This window comes from Melitaea cinxia, chromosome 27, assembly GCF_905220565.1.
Source record: "Melitaea cinxia chromosome 27, ilMelCinx1.1, whole genome shotgun sequence".
Classification (NCBI taxonomy): Eukaryota; Metazoa; Arthropoda; class Insecta; order Lepidoptera; family Nymphalidae; genus Melitaea; species Melitaea cinxia.
Genome location: NC_059420.1, coordinates 8,591,777 through 8,609,325, shown reverse-complemented (window position 1 = coordinate 8,609,325; position 17,549 = coordinate 8,591,777). Strand labels below are relative to the sequence as shown.

The 17,549-nt window shown below is 35.0% G+C and overlaps 1 protein-coding gene across 1 annotated transcript in view; it reads right to left on the bottom strand.

Annotated features, from left to right (window-relative positions):
• Positions 1–476: 476 nt before the first annotated feature.
• LOC123666863 (pyrimidodiazepine synthase-like) overlaps positions 477–17,549 on the bottom strand; it is a 29,073-nt gene continuing 12,000 nt past the window's right edge. The window contains exons 2-6 of the mRNA XM_045600887.1: positions 4,288–4,458; positions 3,450–3,616; positions 2,244–2,346; positions 1,633–1,766; positions 477–710 (exon numbers count right to left, since the gene is read on the bottom strand). Of these exons, the coding sequence (XP_045456843.1) occupies positions 591–710; positions 1,633–1,766; positions 2,244–2,346; positions 3,450–3,616; positions 4,288–4,458 (695 nt within the window). The 3' untranslated portion in view covers positions 477–590. The remainder of the gene's footprint in view (positions 711–1,632; positions 1,767–2,243; positions 2,347–3,449; positions 3,617–4,287; positions 4,459–17,549) is intronic.

The window sequence follows — 17,549 nt, the reverse complement described above, 5'->3', positions numbered from 1 at the left end:
AGATGGTGACATAAAATATAATACTATAAAATTTTATCTGTTAGATACCGTTATACGTAAGAAAGCTTTATCAGTAACTATGAATTCCGTCTTTTACTCCTTAAGTTTAAAACAATATCATATAAATTGTCTAGCAACTTTGTCAAAGGTTTTGGTTTTTTTTTTTTCTGATAAATTTAATCTACAAATGTAATAAGCTTCTAAGGTTTCTATTAAATTTTCTTATTTTAATTTCTAAAAATTTAATCGACTTCAAAAGAGATGAGGTACTAAATTTGCTTCTATTTATCCTATGTTTGTTAGCTAATAGTCAAAATCTATTGTTTGGGAAAGTACTATCGATTTGGTCCCTATTAAATTAAAAAAAAAAAAAAAAATACAACCCCTAAAGATAAAAATGGTGATGATATTTTTTTAACGCGATTTTTTATTTCAAGATATTTTTTATTAATTTGTGTACATTAACTAGTCAAAAAAATATATAATTATCTTTTAATGTTGGTAGTCTGAATTATATTTCATAAATGATATTGAATATAGCGCAATATAGCACGATATGGCGCTATACAACCGGTAAACGATCATCCTTATTATAGATAGTAGCCCATTGAGTGCGTTCTAGCGTTCTGGTAGTATTCAAAATACTCTGAAGGTGATGTTGCATGCTTCTTCACAACTTCATCTAACTGCATTTGATCACCCCAGTCCGCCTGAAATTTACATAAAAAAATTAGTACTAGAACACATAAAATCGGTGCGTCAATATAAACGTTAATACGATGTGCAACTAAATAATTTGTCTATGTGTTCAAAAACGAATCTCGAAATGTTAGACACACATGTCATAGTCCACTACTGGACATAGACCTCCACACGTTCGAGCCAAAAATGGCGTGAACTCATGTGTGTTGCCCATAGTCACAACGCTTGGCAGGCGGGTTGGTCACCGAAGACGCTGCTGCCCATCTTCGGCCTGTGTATTTCAAAGCCACAGTTGGATGATTATCCCGCCACCGGTCGTCTTTTTAAGTTCCGAGGTGGTAGTGGAACTGTGTTATCCCTTAGTCGCCTCTTACGACACCCACGGGAAGAGAGGGGGTGGCGATATTCACTCACAGCAGCAAATGTTAGGTTTTAGTAAATAATAAAAAAAAAAATGCGCAAAATTTAAAAAAACTGCATGGAATTGGAATTATAAAACTGAAGGTTTTTTTTTGCTTGTTTGTTTTAATTCGTTTATCTCAGGAACTACTGGTCTGATTTGAAAAATTCTTTCAGTATTAGATAGCCCATTTATCAAGGAAGGCTATTGGCTATTTTTTTTAAATTAACTGGTGTGAAACCGCGGGGCACAGCTAGTTTTGCACAAAAATAAAATTAAGAAAAATTTATACAGTCACAAAAAAAATTTCGACTCGAAGTTCTTTGGGTTAGATAGTAAAAATAAACAAAGATTCGTCTTAGCCTTACCGATGTTTGCCACATACTATATAAGTTCATATAAAGTCATAGTACAGAAACATAAATACCTAGATGCGAGATCAAATCTTAGTGAGGCCTTCGAGAGTGTGGTAATTAGGAGTATTTAGGGTGAAGCCGTTGATAATAAGGCTGTATTATAGGTATACTTACAAAATTGGGAAACTTCGATCTCTTCTCGTCGAACTTCCTCTCATTAATACATCGCAAAAGATACAGCCTCTCGACCCACGGCCAGATCATATAATCAAGCATACCCGGCTTGTTTCCACCGAAGTAATTTGTTCCTTAAAAAAACAACATATCCTGTATACAGCGCCATCTGTCGTTATTTATATAAAAACTGTTAAGTATTTAGATATACGGTGTCGCAGTCGTGGGTAAGGATAAGCCAACAAACAGGTCTTAAAATAAGATGACAACAAGTTTTAAGTGATTGATTCATTTAGCTTGTAACAACCCACAGGATTACACCAAACATCTGTGCATAGGCCGCTTTTTATACGTAAGAGTAACAGAATAGAACTAAAAAAAAAATACAAAGTCGCAGCCTCGTGTTGGCATTGAAAGCAATTTATTTCAATTTTAAAATTAATGGTTTGCTTGCTTTTTTGGTTTTAAAATTGTTGAACTAACTGTTTTTGTGTTGTTTGCAACCTCTATACCGTTATATCAAAGATCCCCACTATCCAGCCAAGCGCTCAATATCCGTGCCGGTAACTATACTATTATTTAATTATAGGCTTTCTACAGTAACAACTTACCTCTTTCAGCTAACTCTTTCTCGAAAATATCCAAAGTCTGAACGATTTGTTCGCTGCCAAAGGCGAAATTTGTATCAAAACATTCTAAGCTGCCTTTAATTAACTGAAAACAAGAAAAAAAATCAAATGTTAGGTTTCGTTTAAATTTCAGCATATATAATTCAAATTTAAAACTATTAATGACGCGCCATGGTCGTGGGTTAAATAAGTTATTGGCAGTTTGGCGTCTGCAACGTCGCCGATACGTGAACGTCGAATTTCAAATTGATAATAGTAATAAGTTACGTATAATCAAAAAGTTGATCGTGAAAATTAAAAAAATTGTTCAAATGTCTGTATATCTTTTATCTCCCAGCAACTCTGGCCACCTTAACCGCCACAGGAACACACAGTAGTGTAGCAGTATTATTTTGCTGTGATCTTCTGTAAGGTTGAGGTATTCCCCTTGAGGGGCTGCTCCAGATTTTTAGCAGATTATTTATATTTTACTCTAGAAGAAGAAGGAGAACGAGAAGGAGAAGGAGAAGGGGAGGAGAAGGAGAAGGGGAGGAGAACAAGAAGGGGGGGGGGCTGTGTCCTTCCTGTGGGCCTGGCCAGTGAGGTCGAGAGGTGGCGCACAGCTTAGGCAACTCTGTGTTTTCCTAAAGATTGTCCTAGGCGACACAGTGTCTGTCTGACACTGTCTAAATCGTCTGCAATAGATGGACTAAGGCCAATGATGATGATGATGAGGTAGATTTTACTCCTTATATTTTTTCATGCCGGGGGGGGGGGCTTATATGAAAAAGAATTAATGCTTACAAGTAAGACAGCTAAGACGCAGCAACCTGCAACTCATCTGCATATGAATATCTCATAAAACTCATAAAAACATGGACAAATACAGATCCAATTCTTATACCGAGTTATGAGGTCTATAAGAATTTGGTCTGCATTATTCCACGTTTTTATGGGGCTTATGAGTTTTTTTTTCCATAGAGGAGTTCTGTATCTTAGGATTTTAGAAGTAAGAAAGCCAGCAGTTGAATGATTTGTTGTTTTTTAAGTTCCTAGGTGGTAGTGGAACTGTATTATCCCTTAGTCGCCTTTCACGACAGCGACGACGGCGACTCGACGAATCAAATAACGCCATCTATCGACAGATTTGCTGCCCGTCTTCGGCCTGTGTATTTCATAGCCAACAGTTGCAACAATATACATACAAACCTCATTAAATCTCTCTATAAGAAGCCTGTCTTGAGCTTTGACGTAAGGATCTCTAGAGTGCAACGGGTTCCGCGGGTACTTCTCATCGAGGTAGTCGCAGATCACCACACTTTCGAACAGGCACTTGTCACCTTGCTCTGTTGGTATTTCTAGAACTGGTATTTTTACTGGAAATTGCAAAATATGTTAACATTTAATAAGATTTCACACTTAAATGTCACTAACATTACAATAAACAAATAGCTTAAATGAAAAGCAGCATAATGCATAATGGCTCATTAACGATACTTGACGACAGCATAGCGAAATAAAATTAAGTAATGTTGTGTTTCTGTGGCGAGTAAGGTGGTCTGGGGATGATAGAGAATAGTGCTGGTAACGCACTTGCGATGTGTCTATTGTACAGACGTCTATAGTTACGGTAGCGGCGGCAAACAAGCGTATGGTCCACCTGAGTGCCTAAAGCTAGTTTTGTTTAATCCGTCTCGCAATACCGGGCGTAAATTTTAACTTCATTTTGTATGCGAAATTCGGCATTTCAACCTAATTCTCGCGTTTGCCGCTAGATGACTCTGTATCGATTGTATCGTATAATATTCTTTATCGTCTAGGCTGCAGTGTTTAAATTCCCATGCAAAATAATCTTCACGTGTAAACGCGTTTCTCTCATGTTTCTGTGAATAAAACTCGCACTAGGCACTCTGGACAACAGAAACACCGTGAGTGTTAACCAGCACGACCCTACCCCTGACTCTCCCCCGGAGTTCTGGCTACCTTACACGCCACAGGAACACAACACTGAGAGCAGTGTTACATAGCACAATAAATAGACACTCACATCTCGGATTTTTAACCCTGAACCATTCCGGTAAACGAAGTGGGTCTAGCCTGTACACTTCGTATTTGACTTTCTTAGCTTCTAATATTAAAAGCACTCTGTGTCCATATGGGTTCATATCGACATGGTATAGCCGGAGCTTGTCTGTCAGACGTGGAGGCGATGCGGCTCCTGAAAGTTAAAACATTAATATTACCGAAGTGAAGCTTCTTTACGCACGCTTGACCAAGCTTGTGAATGCGTGACGAGATCGTGACGTGTGATCGGGCGAGGTGAATGGAGCAAGATAGGTGTGAGCACACATTTTCTTTCTCTTTTTCTCTCATAGCCAGTTACGTTTTGTATATTATAGACACATTGTAGACACAGTGCAGAAGTATCTTTTTTTATTAATTAGCTGACTCGGCAAACGTTGTCTTGCCGCTAAACGCTATTTAAAAAATAAAAAATAAAAAATATATTAAAAATTAAAAAAAAAAATAGGGGTGGACTACCCTTAACATTTTGAGGGGATGAAAAATAGATGTTGTTAGATTCTCCGACCTACCCAATATGCATACAGAATTTCATGAGAATCGGTCAAGCCGTTTCGGAGGAGTTTAACTACAAACACCGCGACACAAGAATTTTATATGTATATTAGACTATCTGTACTCTGCGCGTTGCTTCGCTTTTTTTATTTTTTTTTGGTCGTACCAACTCAGAAACCTTTGTGGGCTTGTACAACACTTTGGTGAAGATCATAACATGATCAAATGCATAGTTTACGATTCTATAAAGGACATACAGACAAACATTTTTATATATATATATATATATATATATATATAGATATTGTTCAATATGAATTATCACTAAGAAACGATAATAGAGCTAAACGAAATAATACCAGTGCTAAGAAAAAATATGGGAAAGGAAACCGTGTGAAACATCTGATGCTGACGCTCAGTGATGCTGACGCGTAGTGACGCCGTCGAGGCCATGATGTTTTACAGCGCTTTTAACTGCTTATGTAAAGATTCAGTCATAATAATAACAGTACTGTGTGGCTACGGTACTAAAGAATATAGCCACCCAGTGGCGTAGCGTAGTGGGGGCGGGGGGGGGCGGCCCGCCCCGGGCGGCACTTTTTAGAGGGCGGCAAAATTGAACAAAACTTAAATAATAAAAACAATTAGTAATAAATACTAGCGGCCCGGTACGTGCTTCGCTACGTATAAAGTAAAATAATAATAAAAAATTACATCAAATTCATTTATTAATACCAAAAAAAAAAAAAAAATTAATTGCTAGGCTATTTTAAAACTTAATCCAAAACATTTAGATAAACAGTATTTTTTGTTTTTCCATTTTGAGAAGCAATAGTCGAAGACTTTTTCGTAGTCCACAAATGCCATACACAGCGGCTGATTATATTCTTCTGTCTTTTGTATAATCTACCGAACAGTATGGATGTGGTCTACAGTGCTGTAGTCATTTCGAAACCCCGCTGCTCCGGTAGTTGGAATTCGTTGAGTCTTCTGGCGAGACGATTCGTAACAACACTCGAAAACAGCTTATAGATATGGCTCAGAAGTGAGATCGATGTGTAATTCTTTGACAGAGACTTGTCGCCTCTCTTAAAGAACAGCACCAAACACACTACTGGACCACACCTCCGGCGTGGTACCTCGGTGGGTGACGGCGTGAAAGAGTCTCGCCAAGACTTTTAGGGCAGGTCGCCCTGCAGCTTTAAGTAGCTCAGTCGTAACTACATCATCCCTATTCTGCTCAATCAGAGTAGCAATCTCTCTCGTATTTGAGCAGTGAAGGTCTCGGCGTACAAGTTTTCGTATCTTCTTGGAAAGAGCCCTCTGTTCTGGTGAAGCTGCTTGAGCAGTGAGCAACTCGCGCCTCCGCCAAATTTGATCCAAGGCTTCGGAAGAGAGTTGGACTGCTTTGTTGACGTCGTCGGCGGAAAGTGCCTACGACCTAGTGTACACACCGTCTTTACCACGTTGTCGGTCATCTCTTCCACGTTGCCAGTAGTTTCCAGCGAATCGAATCGGTTTTGGAGTTTCCATTGAAACTGCTCGGAGCCACATAGTAATTGGGGCAGCGTACGTCGGAGAGTAGATTTCACTAAGCGGGCCGCTCTTTTCGGAGGTATATATTTAAAGTGCTCCGCAATAGCCGGTGGTTACTGCCAGTATTAAACCAATTAACCAAGTAGACATCTCTGAATATATGCCTTTTATCCGCTATGATGAATCTATCTCGTTTCTCGTCATAGTGTTGGGGCTTTGCCATGTACACCGCCTTTGGGGCTTCTTCTCAAAAAATTGAATTCATCAAGAAGAGCCCCTCTGACTCGTAGTAGTTGACGAGCATCTGCCTCCTGCGATTCCTGCGCCCCTACCCGTATTTATTTATTTTTTATTTATTTATTTGTATTTGGGAAACAAACAGTACAACATAACACAAATAATAAAAGATAACAACGATATATCGCACAGACCAGTTAAGTTTCCACCAATAACCAATACAAACAAGAAGCAGAAAGTAAAAAATGAGATACAAATTCAAATAATCAAATACAATGTTGGAACTCATACAATTAAATTCTTAAAAATTATTTATATAAATAAAAATCATCAAATAATTTCTTAAAAATTAACTATATAAATAAAAATTACCAATTAAATTCTTAAAAATTAACTATATAAATAAAAATCATCGATCAAATTCTTAAAAATTCACTATATAAATAAAAATCATCAATTAAATTCTAAAAAAATAATTAAATAAATACAAAGTTTATTAATTTCTATTCATTGATTCAACAAATTGATAATGTTACGTTTAAAATTTGAAAGTGAACACGAAAATATATCAACGTCATTAAATTTTTCATTATGCATATTACAGGAACGACGAATAAAATCGTTTTGGGCATATTTAGTCTTGGTACAGGGCAAATCGAAAAGAGAATTTTTGCGTTTACTAAATGTAGGGACATTAAATTTTAAGCAACTTAATAGGTAAGGGCTATCAACAGCATTATTTATTAGTTTAAAAAGAAAGATTTGATCTCTGAGCATTCGACGAGTTTCCAGTGGACAGATACTAGGCGAGCTCTGACACGAGTCATAAAATTTAAATTTTAAATGTTTCAAAAATTTGTTTTGTACCTTTTCGAGAGAATCGATATATATTTTATATTGGGGGTTCCAGACTGACGAACCAAATTCTAATAAAGAACGTACCAGGCTACTATATAAAAGAGTAAGAGTAGAAACGTTTTTAAACTCCCTGCCAATCCTCAGTATAAAGCCAAGCATTCGATAGGCCTTAGCGACAATACGGTCTATGTGAAACCCAAAAGTTAATTTCTTATCCAGGTAAATACCTAGGTCTCTCACCTCAGAAAGACGGTCAATAATTGTGTCATATAGTTGATAATCGTATTCAATAGATATTTTTTTTCGTGTGAATGATATGATGCTGCACTTTTTAACATTAAGTTGGAGCAGATTGTCGCTACAATACTCGCATAGTCTGTTGAGGTCTTGTTGTAACAGTAAACAATCCGACCACTCAGAAATTCTTCTAAAAACCTTCAAGTCATCTGCAAACAATAATATAGAGGAGTGCTCAAAAATTTTACGAATATCATTTATGAAGATATTAAAAAGCAACGGACCAAGGTGAGAGCCCTGAGGTACACCTGATGAAACCGGAGTAAATGATGAACAAAAGCCCCGTATCGTCACTGCCTGACTCCTGTTTCGAAGATAAGAAGATAACCACCTAAGTAGGTCACCGTGTATACCAACCTGTTCTAGTTTATTTAAAAGGATGTTATGGGATATTTTGTCAAAGGCCTTAGAAAAGTCGGTATACACGACGTCCACCTGGCCACCACCATCCATAACCTCAAGTACACGATGGACCAGCTCACACACATTCGATTCGACTGATCTTCTATCAATAAAACCATGTTGTTCATCTATTAGTATACCCCGTATGATGGGATAGATATTATCATAGATAATTTTTTCGAATATTTTAGCTACTGTACATAATTTAGATATCGGCCTATAGTTTTGAATGTTATGTTTATCTCCTGATTTAAATATAGGCACCACAAACGAGCGTTTCCAAATAGTAGGCATGGAACCAGAACTCAAAGATTTATTAAAAAGAAGAGAAACAGGATAGGCTAAAGTATTATAGCATTTCTTTAAAAATATAGGTGGTATCATATCGGGACCATATCCTTTATTGATATCCAAAGACTTCAAATATCTTTTGACAGTAGATACTGATAGGTCTATATGGCCGATATCCAAACCAACGCAGCCATTATTCTGTCTTTCAGATGTTATGTTTGCCGATCGATCGCTGTAAACTGACTTAAAGTAATCATTAAACAGTGTACATACATCCTCCACGTCACTAGCAGTACGATCAAATAGAAACAAGCTGTCAGGAAGACTGGAGGACGATCTCTTACATTTTACGAAAGACCAAAAGTATTTACTGCTTTTACGTATTCTGGCTTCAGCCTTTTGAATATAATGATTATAACACTGCACTTGTACTAGTTTTTGTCGTTCTCGCAAAAGAAGAAATGTTTGATAGTCAGAAATCCTGTTAAAAGTCTTCCATTTCTTGTGGTACTTTAATTTTTCTGTAATAATTTTTTTCAAAGCAGAGGTATACCAAAATGGATAGTTGTTAAAAGATCTTACAGTCTTAACAGGAACCATTTCAGAAATTATGGAATTTATAGTTTGATAGAAAGAGTCAACCGCCTGGGATACATCACAGTTGTTTAGTATATCATACCAATCAACACTTTCTAAAGCAAGGTTAACGGCTTCATAATCAGCTAGACGGAACAAACGTATCGAACGCGAAGTAGCTTTATTACGTCTATTCAAAGAAATCTTAAGCTTTATTTGTAAAGCCGGATGGTGTGCGTCTTCATTCGTTATGGGTACACTACATCTATCTACTGCGCAGTCGTTGTTACTTATAACAAGGTCTAAGAATCGACCGTTTTGATTTGAAATTGGATTATATTGTTTTAAATCATTGAATTGAAGAAAATTATACATACAACTAATTAAATTATTACCACAGCTATAATTATTAATAATCATATGTCCACTTTCACTTGACCATGTAGCTTCGGAAATATTAAAATCACCCACCAACAAAAAAGAATCGTCAGGACGACAAAGACAATCTTGTGAAATAATTTCATATAACTCACATTGTACCTCGTGCTGAGATCTGCAATGTGGGAAATAGCAGCAGAATATATGCATAAGTTTTGAAACGTTACCAGATGAAGTCTTTATTGACACTTTTATAACTTCAGCCGCTTTATCAGCTAATAGAATAGGTGAGGCAGAATAGACAGTGAGATTAGCGTTTACAGCAATTAAAACTCCCCCACCCATGCTATCACCCCGTGAATCGTAACATCTATCACTTCTGTAAACAGTGTAACGAGAATCAAATATTTCCGTGTTAAATATACCCTCATGCAACCAGGTCTCAGTCAAACAAACAACATCGTTATCCTGCTGCAGTAAATTTCTAAAAGTCGTATTAGTTTTGGTTCTAAGTCCGCGTACATTTTGATAATATATATTCACTGTATTACTCATGATTGAAAACAGAGACAATAGCCAAATATAAACTCTTAGATTTACCCTTGAGTACCAAAATATACAAGAGCCAACAATATTTACAATGATATGCCCAACTACAAAAATGTGCACCCCCAAAAAATATATGAGCCGATAAATATATGAAATAATGAATAATAAAGTTATGAAAAATTATTAAATATAGAAAATTAATCAACAAATATAAAATAAAAACATTATTTAAGATTACTAAATTCAAAACTAAAATAAAAATTATAATTAAAATCAATAATAATATCAAAATCAAAATCAATACCATCATTAAAACAAAGATAAACATTAAAACTGCAAATACAATTAATATCAACATTAAAATAGAAATGAACATTGAAATCAAAATCAAAATTAAATTTAAAACACTTTGAATCCCAACAAAAATACAGTAATTGGTTCCATTAAGTATAAAAGTTGTACTTAAACCATTTTTTTTAAATCATTTGATGATGTTATATGAATAACCGGGCTAGAATCCGTGCGACGAACCATTATACAACATTTTTTAACCCAAACATATTGATAACCTTTGTCCTTGGCAATTTTCTTGACTGAAGATAAGAGTGATTTATTATAACTTGTAAGGTGGTCATTAACATAAACAGGACTATTAGAACTGAAACCCAAGTCACTGCAATTCAATTTTCGCTTACGGACGAGTGATAAAAAGTCGTCCTTTTTCCACCGGTTCAAGAACCGCACTATTATGCACTGTTAAAAATTTCTTTGGTAAACTTACTAAAAATGTGTGGGAAGTTTTAACGCAAAACAATTTAGTAAATTTACTAAACAGAATGCTTCAACTCAATTTGAGAAAATTACAAAATGTTTTTGGAAATTTACCAAGCAGTTCCAGAAGATTTAAATAGTAATTTTATCATACAGTTTTGTAATTTTACTCAAGAATGTATCATGAAAATGCTTAGTAAATTTACTATGCTGTTTTGTAACTATACTACTTAATTCACTTGAATTGAGTTTGATAAAATTGCAAAATATTTTTGGAGATTTACCAAGCGGTTACAGAAAATTTGATTAGTAATTTTACTATACAGTTTTGTAATTTTATTCAATAATTGATCATAAAAATGTTTAGTAAATTTACTACGCAGTTTCGTAACTACACCAACCAATTCATTTGAATTGGGTTTGATAAAATTACAAAATATTTTTGGAAATTTGCCAAGCAGTTACAGAAAATTTGATTAGTAATTTTACTATACAATTTTGTAATTTTAATCAATAATTGATCATAAAAATGTTTAGTAAATTTACTACGCAGTTTCGTAACTACACCAACCAATTCATTTGAATTGGGTTTGATAAAATTACAAAATATTTTTGGAAATTTGCCAAGCAGTTACAGAAAATTTGATTAGTAATTTTACTATACAATTTTGTAATTTTAATCAATAATTGATCATAAAAATGTTTAGTTTTTTATGCATACTAAGAACTTTTAGCCCATAAAACCGTCAGGGAATATTTAATATTTTAAATGATAGTTTATACATAATTATTCTCCTTATATTAGAACTTTAACTGAGAAAAAAAATCATTACTTTTAACTGCAAGAAAAAAATTAAATACATATATTAAGATTGAATGGAAAAAAATTAAGTATTCGATAATTCATTTTCTAACCAGCTAATTCACCAACATTTTCTAACTTTATAACTTGTTAAAAAAAAAATTCGAAAAGAGGATGACCCTGAAGGCCATCCTTGCAACTTCCCGCTATCTACACTCGAAGCGCGCCGAAGTAAGTTCAGGAGTGCTTTGTTGAGCTCTGCGAGCTCATCAACACTTCAACATTAATGATTTTTGAGCTCTTCGAGCTCAAAAATTTTTTTTAGAACTTTTGCAACAACGATATCTTACGCATCAATTGACCGATTTTAACTTTCTGAATGCTATTCGACGCAGTTTCTCGAGTACTAAAAATGTTGTGAAGAGAACAAAATCGATAAGTCTCAAAATTTCAAAGTCATCTTGGAAAAACTTTTTTTTTGAAATTTTTGAAATGCCATAACTTTGGAACGTGTTGTTCGATTTTGACGTTCAAGACGGCAATCGACGAAGTTTTTTGAGGCGTAAAAATGTTACAATGAGAGCGAAACCGATGAGACGTACAGTCTCCATGTTATCCTAAAAAAACGCTTGTTTTTGAATTTTTTCGATTTTTTTGGTTTTCGATATCTCACGAACGAATCAACCGATTTCGATTTGTACAACGGCAATCGACGCAGTTTTTTGAGCACTAAAAGTGATGTAAGGAAAACAAAGTCGATAAGTCTCAAAATTTCAAAGTTATCTTGAAAAAACGTTTTTTTTGGAATTTTTGAAATGCCATAACTGCAAAACGCGTGGTTTGATTTCGATGTTCAAGACGGCAATCGACGCAGTTTTTTGAGGCCTAAAAATGTTACAATGAGAACAAAATCGATTAGACGTAAAGTCACTAAGTTATTCTAAGAAACGCTTGTTTTTTAATTTTTTCGATTTTTTTGGTTTTCGATATCTCACGAACGAATGAACCGATTTTGATTTGCAAAACGGCATTCGACGTCGTTTTTTGAGCTTAAGAGCTGATTAGGTTATGGAATTGATCGGTGCAATAGCCAAAAAGTTATTCTAAAAAAACATCATTTTCGAAAAAATTTTTTCGCGGTTTTTTTTTAAATTTCTCAAAATCTACCGAATCGATTCACTTCAAATTTTCAGGAAGTCTAAGTTGAGTGGAACCCTTTCGAATGCCACGAGTCTCGTTTCGATCGGTCAAGCCGTTCAAAAGTTATAAGAGGTTTACATGCGTACACACACACATCCACACAGACATACAGACACCCTCGTAAAAATAGTCAGGGAAGCTTTCTAGGGCCTTTAAACGTCGAGATATGATGAAAACTCGACTTTCGAAAAACGGGGTAAAACCAATAACTTCCCGATTTTTAAAAAAAATTTTAATTTTTTTAGAGGGAAGTTAAAAATGCTTTATTAATCATAACTTTACTATATATAATTTTCAAATCAAAATTTTACATATAAATATGATATAAAAATATTGATAAATTTTTAATAATTTCAATAATATGTAAATAAACATTTTTTTTTGTCATCTTTCAAGAAACTATGGTAAACCGAAATACTAACAATTTTGGTTCATCTAAAAAAGTAGTTACCCTATTATACTGTTAATTATACAAAACACTGTATAATTTTACAGTCAAAATAATAAAATTAATGAGAAGATTATTGAATTTCCAATGAATTCATTAGAATTCGAATTTAACTATTGTTTCACAATCTTACTAGACCACAGATTAAATTAAAATACGCACAATGTTTGTAAATTTACGAAGCTTGGAAACGAAAGTCGACAGCGTGTTTAGTAAAATTAAACAAGGCTAAAGAAAAATAGTATTTTTTAGTAATTTTACAATACATTGTGTAATTTTACAATAAGAATAGTAAAAATACCAAAAAAATTTTTTGAATTTTCAATAATTCCATTGTAGTTTCAATTACAATATTGTTTTGTAAATTTACAACAAAAGTAGGAATTCAAAACACAAACAATGTTAGTAAATTTAAGGAGCTTGGTATCGAAAATTGATAACCTGTTTAGTAAAATTATACATGGCAACAGACAAATAGTATTTTTTAGTAATTTTACAATGTATTGTGTAATTTTACAGTTCAAATTGTAAAAATAATAACAAAATTTGTAAATTTCTAAACACTTCACAGTAATTCGAATTATAAAATATTTGGTAATTTTACAAAAAAATATAGTATCTCAAATTACTAAAAATTTTGGTAAATCTTCAAAGTTTGTTATTAAAATTTAATAAACTGTTCCGTGAAATTACAATACAAGTAAGATTTATACTCTAAGATTGTAAAATTAAAGCGCATCTTAGCAAATTTTCTCATATGTCTTGGAAAATTACTCAAAATGTGTTATAATTTGAATTCATACACACTGATTAGTAATTTAGCCATCTCATGTTGAGTAAAAAAATGATAATTTTACAAAAAAATTTTACAGTGTGGGCTTAGTTTTCTTGTTATTATTATTCTTTGGAGCCACCCTTGTAACGAAATCAATATCCGTACTCAAGTTAAAATTTATCTCAGCCCTTTCCGCTATACTTTGTAAGATAGAGTGCAGATTTTCGTTTTTTTTTTCGGGAACTCCATAAATTTCTATGTTAGATCTACGAGCCCACTGTTCCTTATTATTGTTTTCGACTTCCATGGATTCTAATTTAGACCTAAGTTGTTCCAACTCCATCGACTTGTTAGAAAACAGCTCAACCTTCTCCTCACATTGAATCAATCTGTTATTGAAATCTTCGAACTTAGAGTTAAAAAAGTCCAAACTCTCTTTTACACTTATAAATTCGTGTCTCAAAGCCTTTATTTCATTTTCTAGAGGTAACATAAAAGTTTTAAATTCTGCCTTAAGACTAGAAATCTCAGTAGAAATAACAGATTTAACCACATCAACAAATTCTGTGGAGCTTATTAAGCTAGAAAGATCCGATTTATTATCAGGTGAATAAATAACTGTAGCTGAACCACCCCTGCGCAGATTAACATTCTCGTCTGTATTGGTATTGCGGACCGGCGTATTGTCCTTATTCAAATGTCGAGGCTGAGCCATTGAGCACTCTGGGCATATCCATGTTTTTTTACAATCGATAGACATATCTTTGTAATTCTTCGAAGGATACAAACATTGAAAGTGATAGTTCTTTTTACACTTAGTGCAAACTATGCAGTCGGTGGCTCCACCTCTAGTCGCTTTACAACACTCGTACTTCATTATGATTTTTAAATAAATAATAAATAATCGGAAAAAGTAAATTTCTACCAAGGAGGGTTTGAACCAAGGATCGGCGGTTGATGTGAGAACTAAAAACGTACACGAACCGCTACACCAACGCGTCGATGATTAACTTATTCAAATTTGCATACATATAAATGCAGAATGGAACAGTTGTACAAAATCCTTGAATTCTTTTGTTTCAATCACGTAAGTCATACACCAAAGACACTTCAATAACACTCAACGAACTATATATTTAAAGAACTATTTATGTTTCAAGCTAGATAGTTTCAAAATGATCGAACTATTTGCGCAAAAGTTAAAACGTACAACATTTAATTAAACGTTTCGCATTCGACACACCATCAAAAGTCAATTAAACTGGTATTTTAGATTTACTTTTCACGGAACGCACAGTTAATACACCTGCTTCTCTCATTAGTAAGAGGGTACGGTATGGTCCGATCCTCGATTTGTCGCGGTCTTGTATTCCCACTTTAGCGTTGAAGTCTCCCATAACAACGTTGTAGAAGGCCGAAGTAGTCTCATGCATGGCCCTGGTAATATCGTCATACAAGGCTTCGACTTCATTGTCAGATTGTGCTGAGGTCGGCGCATAGAGCTGTATCACTTCTAGGGAGTACCTGTCAGTGAGTTTAAGTACAAGGTACGCTACCCGGGTCGACACATTGCTGACTTCCACAACGTTGTTAGTGAGAGTCTTGTGGACCAGAAAATCGACGCCACCTTGGGAAAGCCCATCACCTTCATGGAAGCAGAACAAGTGCCCGGAGTCCAGGATCATCGTGTCTTCGCCCTCTCTTCAAACTTCAGACAACCCCAGTATGCTTCACTTAAGTTTAAGTTTAAGACTCGGTTTTACTTCCAGTTCGGTAAGGTTGTGGTACAGCCGTAACATGCCCTATACATGCATTATACGTAACCGGTACGTAGTACCTGTAGTTTTGAGTGGCAGCCTCCCGTATCCCGGTGATCCTCAGCACCCTCCGCCCCACCGTTACCGCAGCCGCTGCTGTAGCCGGGAATAGTGGGGCTACCGAGAACCGAGGGCCTAAAATTCTACCGCGAACTCATGAGGGTTTTTGCCCATAGTCACTACGCTGGGCAGGCGGGTTAGTGACCGCAGGGCTAGCTTTGTCGCACCGAAGACGCTGCTGCTCGTCTTCGGTTGTGTATTTAAAAAGCTAGCTGTAGGATGGCCATACCGCCATCGGTCGGCTTCACTAGTTCCACAGTGGTATTGGAACTTTGCTATTTCATATTATTAACTAGCTGACCCGGCAAACGTTGTTTTGCCAATAAACTATCTACTATAATATAAGTGTGCGGGGATTTACCTATAAACGAAAGCGTTGTAGACAATGAAAATATGCTTTATTTAGTGCACAGAGAAATTAAAATCATACGTATAACAGTCACTACTACGATCGGTACATAAATAAAACAAAAAAAAAACAATGGCCGAAAACAGTATAGTGAGTAAGACAGGAGACCGGCTTTATTCTCATCCCTACTCCGTGATGTTTGCTGGATGAGAGGTGACAACGTAATGTAGACATCTAGCGAGGATAACTGATCGATTGATAGTTATCGACCGGCGAAGACAGGAGATCAAGTTGAATTGAGAAAAAAAATCACAATTAAAGGAAATTATTAAAAATAATAAAAAATAAAAATTGCGATGGAAAAATAGGGCTTGATTGTAGAAAGGTTGAAAATTAAGTGTAATATATATTTTTTTATTCTAAGTCATGACAAAATAAATATAAAAATCCTGCCAAAAAAAAATTAAAGTTTATAATTAACAAATAAAATATAGGGGTTGATCGTAGAAGGTTGAAAATTTAGGGTTGTATGTATTTCTTAATGTTGTATCATAAAAAAATAAAAATATAAATAATTTATCTAAAAATAAAAAAAATAAAAAAAATTAGGGGTGGACTACCCTTAACATTTAGGGGGATGAAAAATAGATGTTCGATTCTCAGACTTACTTAATATGCACACAAAATTTCATGAGAATCGGTCTAGCCGTTTCGGAGGAGTTTAACTACAAACACCGCGACACGAGAATTTTATATATTAGATTAATTTATTTATTTTACATGAAATAGTATGTCTTAATAATGATCACTAATCTAATAAAATGTAATAAGTACTATTAATTATTTTGTATTGTTATTTAATTGATTGAAATTTCGATTTGGGCAAATTGAGATAAGGATTGATGAATTTTGCATGGAATTAAATAAAGTTTTATCATTATTATTATTATTATTATTGGAACTTTTCTATACCTTAGTCGCCTCTTACGACACCCACGGGATGAAAGGGGGTGGCTAAATTCTATATGTCGTAGCCACTCAGCTAAGTAAATTTTAGTATACTTTAAATTGAAATACCTAAACAAGGGGGCGGCAACATTTTCTTCCGCCCCGGGCGGCCGACAACCACGCTACGCCACTGTAGCCACCCCCTCTCTTCCCGTGGGTGTCGTAAGAGGCGACTAAGGGATAACACAGTTCCGCTACCACCTTGGAACTTAAAAGCCGACCGGTAGCGGGATAACCATCTAACGGCTGGCTTTGAAATACACAGGCCGAAGACGGGCAGCAGCGTCTTCGGTGCGACAAAGCCAGCACTGCGGTCACCAACCCGCCTGCCCAGCGTGGTGACTATGGGCAAAACACATGAGTTCACGTTATTTTTGA